This window comes from Staurois parvus, unplaced genomic scaffold (assembly GCF_062004578.1).
Source record: "Staurois parvus isolate SC_StPar_1 unplaced genomic scaffold, SC_StPar_1.0 ptg000151l, whole genome shotgun sequence".
Lineage (NCBI taxonomy): Eukaryota > Metazoa > Chordata > Amphibia > Anura > Ranidae > Staurois > Staurois parvus.
In genome coordinates this window covers 21,158,094-21,170,826 of record NW_028317947.1, presented here as the reverse complement: position 1 = coordinate 21,170,826, position 12,733 = coordinate 21,158,094, and the positions used below count along the sequence as shown (strand labels likewise).

Below are 12,733 nucleotides of genomic sequence, written 5' to 3'. Positions count from 1 at the left end.
TCATTAAAGCTTTTTATGGCACATCAATAAACAAGCCTCAATGAGAGTGTTTATCATGTCACAGAGCTTTCAGCAAATTAACTAGATGGAGCCGGTGTGCCACCCTGATGTAGATCTCGCGCTGCGCATGACGCCAGCGACTACGAAGCTCTGCACTGGCAGAAGTGGGCCCCGTCTTTGCAGAGTGCAGGCGTATATGGAATGGAAAAATATCATGTAAAACCAGAGAGTGTTCACATGAAGCTGTCATTTACTGAATCCAGTCTTTGTATTTCAGTGTTTTTATTTAAGTAGCTAGAAGTGCTTACTGTTCAGGCCTGCACAGCTTGGGATTGTATGTGTGAATGTCTGTGATACCTGATAGTGGCTGTTTACCTGGAGTGTTTGACCTTGAAAGTGCAAGTGGTCATGGCGAATGATGGCAAAACAGATCCTGGAGTCTTTGAACTGCACAAAACAAATCCATGGGAACGTGATATTTCGGAGGTGGCTAGCCTCCTGTATTTATTAGGAAAGATTGTATACTAATTAAATGGATTGTCTAAGATAGATGATACAGAAATTGCACTGACAGATCAGTTTATTATATGAGCAGCTTAAGAATTTAGTTCTGTGTTTTTATTTAATGTGGAAAATATGTGAAAAATCCAACAACAATGGCCGCCCCTCCTATGATGTACACTGATCCATACTGATAGTCTCATGTTTTCTCTCTTTGCAGTTGCAGTGTATACCTTCGACAAAACCAAACAATGCGTCGGAACCATGACCATCGAGATCGACTTCCTACAGAAGAAGAGTGTGGACTCCAACCCTTACGACACAGACAGGATGGCCGGAGAGTACATTCAGCAGTTTAATAATCAGGCCTTCTCTGTCGGGCAACAGGTACAGCTATTGGCAGACTACCAACCAGACCGCTGTTCATTTCTTTCCTCCTTTGAGTGGTCATTACCCATTATGATGTTTCAGCAAGAATTCAGAAATATTGTGTAGTGGTTGCAGCAGGAGTACAGACCAATCCTGATGCCTGTAATCCATTTCATATGGGAATTCTAAAGCTTTGCTTTTTTGGTGCCCATGTTTACAAAGCATTATGTTGGCCCCAGACAAAATCCATTTGAGGGCCAGTACAGAGATTTACCTTGGCCCTAGGCCCTCTCCTTCCTTGGAAATATTTCATGGCTTCTGGGCTCCTGGAACCTCTCCGGGCTTCCTTTCGGAAGAAGAAGCAGCAGTTGTATTCAGCATTACATGAAGGAAATGTTTGCACTTTTTCCTGTACTTTATAGCTTCTGTAGGTGGATTGTCTGTTTTACTTTAACCACTTCCAGTCCGGACACTTTCACCCCCTTCCTGTCCAGGCCAATTTTCAGCTTTCAGTGCTATCACACTTTGAATGCTAATTGCACGGTCATGCAACACCGTACCCATATACATTTTGTAGCATTTTTTTGAGACAGATAAAAGTTTATTTTGGTGGTATTCACCACTGGGATTTTAATTTTTTTGCTATATAAATGAAAAAGTACAAACATTTTGAAAAAAAGTGTTTTCCTTATAAAATTTTGCAAATAAACTTTCTTCATAAATCTTGGCCAAAATGTATTCATCTTTTTAGTAAAAAAAAAAATAACCCAGATTAATTTATAACCAAAAAATTATAATGTTTCTAAAAACATTTTACATTTTTATCTTTTTTTTATCTATTTTCTTTTTTTTTTTTTTTTTTTTTAACATACCGTCACCCTAGCAGTACAGTGTCACCATAGTGACACTGTACTACGTGTGGGGGATGATGAAGAATTTTTTTTTTATTTTTTTACACCCATAAAGGCTGTAAAAGCAATCGTTTTGCCTCTCTGGCTGCATTCTTGCAGCCATTGAGAAATACTGTAAGAGCTGTGATTGGTCACAGCTTGTCACATGGTACAAGGCTGTGACCTCTGTGATCATTCACAGATTTCACAAGTAGTAAGCAATGATATCAGGAAGTGACATCTTGTTTACTACTATTCATGTGATCACTGATTGGCCAATCAGTGATCACATGAATCGGGACCTCACACGGAGGACCCGTACAGAGATCGTTGTTCTTCTGGACACAGCGGGCACCGATTGCGGTGGTGCGCGCTTCCAGGCAATAGATGCAGGAGGGCGTATAGAAACAGCTCCGGCAGCTCTCCCGTCCGGCCATTTATGTACATGGGCCGGATGGGAAGTAGTTAATTATCAATCCTGCCTACACATATGTTTCCTTCACGGAGTGTATGGGTGTAGTGCAGACGCACACCATGCTTAACACAGACTTTGCAAATCATGATCCAAACCCTGGGGGCAGCAGTGTAAACTGATTTGTGTTAAATCTGTGAGGAAAACCAGTCAGAAATTAAGTTGTCATAATAGTGCAGCCTTCCCTTTCAGGAATAGCGATGTGTACTGTTATTCACTTGTTTTCAATTCCTGTCACAGCAGAAATGTCAGCTTAATGATGTACTGTAAGGCCCACATGGTGGGGTCAGAGCTGATCACCAACACACTAGCTATGACTTATGCCAATCCAGGCGAAATCCATCAGAGGGCTGTGGCTACAGGCGGTGAATGTCAGTATGCATGTGGTGAATAAACTGATCGGAGGATTGATGTCATAAGTGTGTGACTACTTTTGTATGAACTCTCTAAGATACTGGATGAGGATAATCCTGTCAATTAACCACTTGCCCTCCAGAGGATTTACCCCCCTTCCTGACCAGGCCATTTTTTGTGTTACGGCCCTGCGTTACTTTAACTGACAATTGCGTGGTCATGCAACGTTGCACCCAAATGAAATTTATGTCCTTTTTTGTTTCAGTGGTAGTTGATCACATGTGCGTTTTTTTTTTTTTTGCGCTATAAGCAAAAAAAGACCGGCAATTTTGAGAAGAAATATTTTGGAGTTTTTGCCATTTAACATATCCAGTAAAAATTAAAAAAAAAATCAAATTTCGTCATAAATGTAGGCCAAAATGTATTCTGCTCCATGTCTTTGCTAAAAAAAAAAAAATCCCAATACATGTAAATTAATAGGTTTACGTGAAAGTGATGGCATTTACAAATGGCGGAATAGATAGTGGATTTTTTTTTATACTAGTAATGGCGGAGATCAGCGACTTTTAGCAAGACTGCGGCGGACATTCTGACACTGGGGGGGGGGAGGGGGGGACTAACCCCAATGACACCAATACAGTGATCAGTGCTAAAAAAAAAAAAAAAAGCACTGACACTGTACTAATGACACGGGACAGGAAGGGGTTAATGTGAAGGACGATCAAAGGGTTAACTGTGCGCTGGAAGTGTTTTTCTAGGGGGCGGGGAGAGTGTTCTACACTGTAAGCACACTGATCGGGATGGCTGTACTGTGCACGGCATTCCCAAGCAGCGTGCTTCAGGTGACAGGGAGGAAGATTGTTTGTAAACAAAACAATCTTCCTCCCCGCCGGAGATGCTCAGTAATCGCCGGGCACCGGTGGGTAATTACTGGCCGGGACCCTGTGATTGTTTTCGGCGGCTCTACCTGGAAATGCAGATTGACACATACATACACATATATATATATATATATATATATATATATATATATGAGATCCTGCGCACAAGTGCAGCCCTGTAGCAGTATATCTGCTATAGGGTGGTCCTAAAGCAGTTAATAAAGCCATTTGTTTTCTTTGATGTAATCATAACTGTAATGAGGTTCTGTTGGTTTTTGGGTGTCTGTTATCATCAAGAGAAGGGATGGCCTTACAGTGTGACTCCATCTGATATTTCTGCTCTGCCAGGGAGTGAATACAAGTAATTAATATAAAAAGGGAAAAAAGTATTCTTTTAGAGGTAAGGCTATATTGTTTTTATAACCGTTCATGAATGAAGTTTTAGATTAGAGATTTCCATTGGTAACGTTTCTTTTTTCTTTTTTTTTTTTTTAAGTTATGAAACCAGTTTGGTGATTAGTGGTCAATCTTCTATTGACAATACTAATACAACGTACCTGAGCTGCTGCTCCTTTCCGCGCTGTCATTTTGGAAATTCTACTGTTTGAAACACTGTATATCTTGGCTTTTCCTAGTAAAGGGTGTTCTTTCATCAACAAGCATCTGCTTTGTTCCTTGTCCACAGCTGGTGTTCACTTTCAACGACAAACTTTTTGGGTTGGTTGTTAAGGATATCGAGGCAATGGATCCAAGCATCCTGAAGGGGGAGCAGTCCTCCGGCAAGAGACAGAAGGTGAGGTCATAATTCGATTTTTGTCATTTAAAACCTTTTTATAATTTTTGTTGTGATCGGTCTTGCCATTTTTCTTACACAACATTTTTTTGCTGTCATTTCCTTGTTAAAAATCTGTCAGTTTGTGTTCTATAATTGCACGGAAGCCAATGCAGAAGACATCTACTACAGCCTTTCCCAACCAGGGTTGGCACTAACACCTTTCAGCTGTCTGTAAGGGGAGAATTCTTCCTAATGACCATTCATGTAGTGGAAACTTTCCCCCAACTGATCACCACCATCATGTCATTGTTATTACTGAAAATATTGCATTTCATTATTACGGAAAATAATTAATTTCATTGGTTTTCTTGAAATAAATGTTTAGGGGAGTCCTGTTAGGTTAAATATGCAAAGCATGCAACATGACTGATATTTTTCAATTCATTCTTATATGCACAAGTTAATGTCTATGGGCTGTAATTTATTTGTCACAGGGGTTCCATGAGACCTCAAACTTGTTTCAAGGGTTCCTGATTGTTAGGCTACTAGCAACTGTATGAGCCTTTTGAGAAAGTGCCTGAAGATGGATCAGTTCTGGTCACCTCTATCAAACAATCAGGTTCACCCTTTCATTCTTCTGTACCCCATGGATGCCTAAAAGAAGTCAATTACCAGTCACTACCTATCTTGTTCCCATACACCCTTCTGAAGCTGACCATACACTGATTGTTGGAAAAATGTCCATCGATCAGCTGCTGCAGCCATGTATTCTGACTGTGGTGGGTGCTGCTGTCAAAATACAATGTCGTAGGCGGTGGTGGTAGTAGTGAAATTCCTCCATCTATCTTAATTGTGTGGATGGAGGAATCCTTTTTCTTTTTTTCTTTTTTTTTCTTTTTTGTCCTTTTTTCCCTTTTTTTTTTTTTTTTTTTTTTTTTCTTTCTTCAGCTCACTGGCTAAAAGTACAAAAAGCTAACAGTGTATGGCCAGTTTAGGCCATACAGATAACCATACAAGATGCCAGTTCTACTCCTGAGAACTTCCATTGTTTGCTGGGGATAATTGTAGACTGCTGTGGACAGGCAGTGTGGCTGCCAGCAAATTCTGGAAAAGATGGTTTAGGCATCCTTGTGGCCTTATTGTTGGACGTATGGCCTTGTACCTGTGGGCTTATCTCTTCAGTTCCTGTCCATACATTTTGTACAGTCCAGACATGTACTGGCGGGTTAATTGACCCAAGCTGACCTTGGTGGATGAGTAGATTGGAAGTTCCTCAGTGGCATTGATGTAAATCGTTCTGTGGACAGTAAATAAATAAGCATAAAAAGACTTTTGACCAAAGACACAAGACTACAAAATAGGTAAGACATAGCATATACAGTTACATAGTTAGTCTGGCTGAAAAAAGACAAAAGTCCATCCAGTTCAACCATTACAGAAAAAAAAAAGTTATAATCCTATACCTACAGTTGATCCAGAGGAAGGCAAAAAACCCAACAAAGCATGATCCAATTTGCTCCTGCAGGGAAACATTCCTTCCTGATCCCCCGAGAGGCAATCGGATATTCCCTGGATAAACTTTACCTATAAATATTAGTATCCAGTTATATTCTGTGTATCCAGGAAAGAATCCAGGACTTTTTTTAAAGTAATCCACTGAGCTGGCCAGAACCAACTCTTGAGGGAGTCTATTCCACATTTTCACAGCTCTCACTGTGATTTCCCTGTTTGTAGAACTTGATCTGTGTGCTTTTTCTTCTGCAGATTGATGTGGGTCTGGTGGTGGGAAACAGCCAGGTGGTGTTTGAAAAGGCAGACAACTCGTCCTTAAATCTCACAGGTGAGTTGTACCGTGTTGCAAAATGAGAAATCCTGGTGCTAAGACTTCCGTGCCAATATATTTTATTGTGGAAGGGATAGTCTTTGTTGCAGTGAATCCTGGCAGTCAAGGAGTTAATTTTACATAAAGGAGGGTTAGGGATTACATGGCAATTTAGTGTTATGGTTACATGGAGGTTTAACCCTTTGAGGACCAAGGGACGTATTTGTCCCATGTTTTTAATTGCGTGTATCATCTCATTAAGAACCTAAAACTTTTTTTTTTTTTTTTTTTGGTTTGAGTCAAAATATTAGTTCTTATCAACAAACAACAATTGGATCTAGCTTTTTGCCAATTATTTCATGAAATGGCTTAGTTACAGCAACTGAAGTGTACGAACTTTAAAAACAAAAAATTGATTATTTTGGCGTTCCAAAACCTTACGGTCCTCAAAGGGTTAAGGTGAGGCTTAAAGTGTTACTAAACCCAGGACCCTGCATTCATCAAATCTGCTCTCCACACAATATGGAAATGGATTTATTTTACTAAATATAAACTTCTAAATACCTTTTCTCATCAGCAGTTAGAGCAGTCTTGAGGCTTCAGCAGAGCACTGGTTAAAGCTTGTAGGAGTTTTCTTTTTGCTCTAGGAGGATGCAGAACCCCTGACCTCTATCTGGATAGTGCTGTTTGGCCCTGTGCTGATCACATGCCCCCTCCCCCAAAAAAAAAAACCTCTCTAGCAATACACATCAAACAGAGCATGTGCATGTGGCTACGGCTTCAGACATTGGATGTGGAAATTTGAACAAGAGGAGGGGCAGAGAAGTCAGGATCAAACAGCCTTTTTACACAATGCAGAGGATTAACCCCTTAGGTTCCACAGTGAGTATAACAAGCATGCTTTACTGCATATACAGACTGATTGTACTGTTGTGGGTTTAGTAACACTTTAACATTGGGGTTAATAGGGAGACTTAGTACTGTGGTTACCTGAAGGCTTGATGCTGGTGTTTACAGGAAGACTTCATCACTAAGGGTTACAAGTATTTATTTTATTTATTTCAGGTACTTATATAGCGCCGTCAATTTGCGCAGCGCAGTGCATATATATTGTACATTCACATCAGTCCCTAACCTTCAAGTAGACTTGGTGTCAGGGTTTTCAGGAAGGCTCTGCGCTGGGGTTTACCTAAGGGTTAATTGACTGCCACCCAAGTTGGCCTTGGTATGCCTGTAGATAAACTAGATTGAAAGCTCTCAGTGGCACTGATTTACATAGTTCTGTATATGTAAGTACTGTATTTAAATAAGAAGCAAAAATCCTTTGTTGAAAGGCCTGGGGTTTATGGTGCGGCTCAGCACTGGGGTTGGTGTCGTAGTCACTGGGAGTGTGAGGGGATACTTAAAGTAGGGCATTGCTCTCTAAACCAGGAGATCTGACACTAAAAGCTAATGTATTGCAGTAAAAAGTAGAAGAAACAGAAATTATCTGATTCGCTATTATCGCCCAGTCATGTAACAGCTTTCATCTCCTGATCTGTTGAAAAATGACAGCTAAAATCTGATTGGACACTCTGGTTTGTACTGTTCAGCCTCTCTGATTAGCAGAACCATTAGGAGCTGTTAAGTAAATGTTCATCACATTGTCATGATAACTGAAAGCTACATAATAAGCGTAGGCTGTTCACAGCTTGATAAACGGCGCCCGCTTTTTTGGACTGTGTGTACTCCCTGGTAGCATGCAGCACCGTGATCCAGTGCCCGCTGTGTCCTCTGGACACAGTGGAACACCGATCGTCGTACGGGACCTGTGTGATGTCCTGATCATGTGATCCCTGATTGGCCAATCAGTGATCACATGCAGAGTAGTAAGTAAGATGTCACTTCTGACCTCATTGTTTACAACGTGTGAAATCTGTGAATGATCACAGAGGTCACATGGTACAAGGCTATTCACAACAGCCTTGTACCATGTGACAAGCTGTGACCAATCAGAGCTCACACAGTATTTCTCAATGGCTGCAAGAATGCAGACAGAGAGAAGGAGAAACGATTGCTTTTACAGCCTTTATAGGTGTAAAAGCAATTAGTGTAAAAAAAAAAAAAAAATCATCACCCCCACAAGTAGTACAGTGTACTGCTAAGCTGACAGTATGGAAAAAAAAAAAAACAAATATAAAAATGTAAAAAAAAAATTTATTTTTAATTATAATTTTTGGTTATAAACTAATTTGGGTTATTTTTGTTTTTACTAAAAAGATAACTGAATACATTTGGCCAAGATTTATGATGAAATATTATTTGCAAAATTTTATAAGAAAAGCTTTTTTAAAAAAAAAAATTTGGACTTTTTCATTTATATAGCAAAAAAAATAAAAATCCCAGTGGTGAATAAATACCACCAAAATAAAGTTTTATCTGTCTCAAAAAAATGCTACAAAATTCATATGGGTACAGTGTTGCATGACCGCGTAATTGTCATTCAAAACGTGATCGCGCTGAAAATTGGCCTGGACAGGAAGGGGGTGAAATTGTCCGCACTTGAAATGGTTAATAGTGGACTGTCCCTTTAAATCTTAAATATCTTCCCGTGAACTTGTGTGGTATATCTCCTATAGATCGTGATCCAATGCTCTTCCTAATGGCGTTGGTAATAATTAATTACATGTGCTTTCTTACACGTGTGGGCTAATATTTATGAATACACAAGTACATGCCTAGACACAGGTCACCATTGCTTGTAGTTGTAAAATCTTTTTGACATTGAAAGAATTTAGCTGTCATTTTAATTCAAGCAGAAGAGAACCGACAAGCAATTAATCTGCTTCGTTTAGTTATTCATTAGCAGTCATTACATGGAGCTGATAGAGGGCAGCAGAGACCAGTGATAAGTCTGTATAAGAACTGAGCTATTACACAGGCCTGGAGATGAAAGAAAAATAAAAAGACAGATCAGGCAAGTTCAGCTGTTTAATATATAGCTGTGTTAATGGGGATCTGGAATTTCTCTTTTTATATGAAATCCTTTCTCCAGTTTCTAATGGCAGAGCTCTTTTACTCTCTAATTAAAACCTTTGAATGGAGCTGCTGTACTGACTCCTTGTGACATGTGATCTCTAACTTCAGGTAAATCAAAGACCAAGCAAGACCGTCAGTCTATCATCAACCCCGACTGGAACTTTGAGAAGATGGGCATTGGTGGTCTGGACAAGGAGTTCTCAGACATTTTCAGGCGAGCCTTTGCTTCAAGAGTCTTCCCTCCGGAGATTGTGGAGCAAATGGGTAAGTCTTTTAGTTGGGGTGACATGTTATATGCAGGACATGATTGTTGTCGCTGTATGTTTTCACTTGCTGTATGAATGATAAAGTTGTAGAATCTTCCCTATAAATTGTGAAACAAAGAAAAGATCACGCATAGAAGTCATATTGCAATCCTATTTTTCACTGTATGGTTCGGAACTCTAGTGCTAAGTGCTGATTGGGAAACAAATATGGAAAGAACCTTCATTTTTTTCTGCATGTTGGGCCTAAAGAATGTGTAAAGCTGAATAAAGCAATACACGAGTTCTTATTACATAGTCTGGCTCAAAAAAGACAAAAGTCCATCCAGTTCAACCATTAGAATAAAAAAAAAAGTTATAATCCTATAACCACAGTTGATCCAGAGGAAGGCAAAAAAACCCAGCAAAGCATGATCCAATTGGCTCCTGCAGGGAAAAAAAATTCTTTCTGATCCCCCGAGAGGCAATCGGATATTCCCTGGATCAACTTCACCTTATAAATGTTATATCCAGTTATATTCTGTGTATTGATTTGGTCACTTTGCGTTTTGCTGCATTCCATGAAAATGCCTTGACACTGCCCCTGCTGGCCCTCAGTGGGGAATTTCTATAGTGTGATTCCACCCTGAATTGATATTTTCAGTAGAGCTTTTGTGGGCTGAGTCAGATCCTTGTTTCTGCTATTGCGGTGGGTGCAACCTATGTGCCAGTCATTCGTTCTGCCAGGAAGTAGAATTGCCATACTATACATGCTGAGTGCTAGAATTCTTCGTCCTATACGTATCATGACCAAAGAGTACAGAAACTATCACTACCTAAGACAGATCTGCACCCTTATTCTTCAGTTTAAGTGACCCAGCTGTCAAGATCAAAGCTAAAAATATATAAACGTGTTAACTGAAAAGAAGAGTTTAAATACCCAGCTCTCCTTCTGCCTTTGTTGCCATTGCTGAAGCGTCATCTCCAAGAAATCTGCTGGGAAACTGACACTTCTGGGGATGTCCACTGTGCTCATTGATTTCTCCTGCTGACCTCCACACCACTACAGGATAGAGCACTAACATGGAGGTCAGTAGGAGGAACCACGGAGCACTGCAGGGGACACAGGAGTTCGACATTCCAAGAAGTGTAAGTTTCACAGCAGACTTTTGGAGACATTTTGGCAAATGGCGACAGCAGGGCAGGTGAGTATTTATACTCTTCCGTTCAGATAATGGGTCTAATTGTCATTTGATATTGGCAAGTGGGTCACTTTAAGGTGTATCTATATTCCTAATGTGTCACTAAGTTCTGGTTTAAAAATAAATTCTATTCAGCGTATGTATTCCTGCCTCAAAACTTTGCCTTCTGTTCTCAGTCTTCTCCAGATCTCAAAATTCATTTTTTTTTCTCTTACAATATTTCTCTCATACACTGCATTTTGCTATTAAACATGTCCAGTAAGAATTCAAATTTCATAATAAATTTAGGCCAAAATGTATTCTGCGACGTGTCTTTGCTAAAAAAAATAATCCCAATACATATAAATTAATTGGTTTACAGGAAAGTCATAGCATTTACAAATGGCTGTATAGATAATGGGAATTTTTCTTTCTACTAGTAATGGCGGCGATCAGCGACTTTTATTGGGACTGCAGCGTACATTCTGACACTGGGGAGGGGGACTAACTTGGTGTCACTGACATCCTAGTAGAAATTCTGAAGGACCCTCTGCACTCTGGTATATACCCTTTCAAGCAGACTATGCAATAAATAGGGATATTTAGTTCACACATATTGCAATACATGCTTAAGCTGGCCAACTGCGTCAAAGTAATCCCTCTATGGCCAGTCCTACTCTACTCTGCCTACACAAGTGCTACTGTGGACACAATGCTAGCATAGGGGAAAAGACACAATGGGGAGAGCTACAAGGTTCAGGTCTGGCTACTGACCCAGCAATACAACAAACAAGAGATCCCTGTGCTCATATCCCAACAGCTAGTGCATGCATTTATCCATCAGGTGCTAAAGGGTTGTAACCACATATTAACACTAGAAATTGCATGCACTAGCTGTTGGGATTTGAGCACAGGGATCTCTTGTTTACTGACATCCCAGTGACACCAATACAGTGATCAGAGCTTAAAAAAAACCTCTGACACTGTACTAATGGCACTGGGCAGGAAGGGGTTAACGGTGTGCCTGGAGTGTTTTACTAGGGGGTGGGGGGGGGTGTTCTTCACTGTAAGCACACTGATCGTGATGCCGGTACTATGCACAGCCATCCTGAGCAGTGTGCTTGAGCTGACAGGGAGGAAGATTGTTTGTAAACAAAACAATCTTCCTCCCTGTCTGAGATGCTCAGTAATCACTGGACACCGGTGGGTAATTACCAGCCAGGACCTGTTGATTGACATCCGCAGCTGCGAAAGGCAGCGCGGATAGGGCTTGTGAGTGTCCCTACCTGGAAATCCAGAATGACGTGTGTGTGTATGTATATGTGTGTGTATGTATACATATATGTGTGTGTGTGTGTGTGTGTGTATGTATGTATATATATATATATATATATACAGTATATATATATATATATATGTATGTATGTGTGTGTGTGATCCTGCGCACAGGTGCCGCCCTGTAGCAGTATATCCTAAAGCGGCTAACAGTGCAGGCGTCTGAGCCCAGAGCCTTTATCCTGATGATGGTGTCACTGTCTCATGAGCCGGTGAACTGGAACAAGCATGAGGAATGACAGTTCAGACTGCAGTGGCAGTATGCTTGTTCCAGGCTTACTAGGTGGGGAAGGTCATAGTACAAACCTACGTTCAAGTTCAATTTCTCCCCATTAATGATGGAAGCCAGTAACCAATGACCGAAAAACCTCAAAATTAGGACCCTTTAGTTTTAGGAGTGGACTCCATCCATACACAACTCCCTTTTAATGCAAAATCATTTCTGTATTTTTTTTTTCATTACTGATGAGTATTAAACACAATGTTTGAAGGTCTGCGCAACCTGATGAACTTTGATAAGAAGGAGAGGCTGTCATAGGCCCACTACTGGCACTCCATTACCAGGCTGTGCTGACAGGTGTGTTTTGGTAGAGGGAGCTGCCTGTCATCCCGGTCTAATTCCCCTGGACTGTGACCTTTTCCTGGCACACAGGTGTCAGTGTACAAGAAACACACAGGAGGAGATAAAAACTACAAGATACGGCTGGATTGCTCAGCAATGCTTGGGAAAAATGCCTGACTTCTGCTTGAAAATAAATGACATTTCATTTATATGTTTGACGGCGTGTTTTACTGCGTATAGGAGCACCTAGCACAAGACCCCAACTTCACATCTCAGCATTTCCCATGGGAATATACGTATAAAACACAAATTAAAGCTTTTTTTTCTTTCC

General features: G+C 40.4%; 1 protein-coding gene across 1 annotated transcript in view; it reads left to right on the top strand.

Annotated features, from left to right (window-relative positions):
* NSF (N-ethylmaleimide sensitive factor, vesicle fusing ATPase) overlaps positions 1 to 12,733 on the top strand; it is a 114,820-nt gene that overhangs the window by 84,561 nt on the left and 17,526 nt on the right. Inside the window, exons 5-8 of the mRNA XM_089674621.1 lie at positions 722 to 888; positions 4,153 to 4,260; positions 6,007 to 6,082; positions 9,191 to 9,346. Of these exons, the coding sequence (XP_089530747.1) occupies positions 722 to 888; positions 4,153 to 4,260; positions 6,007 to 6,082; positions 9,191 to 9,346 (507 nt within the window). The remainder of the gene's footprint in view (positions 1 to 721; positions 889 to 4,152; positions 4,261 to 6,006; positions 6,083 to 9,190; positions 9,347 to 12,733) is intronic.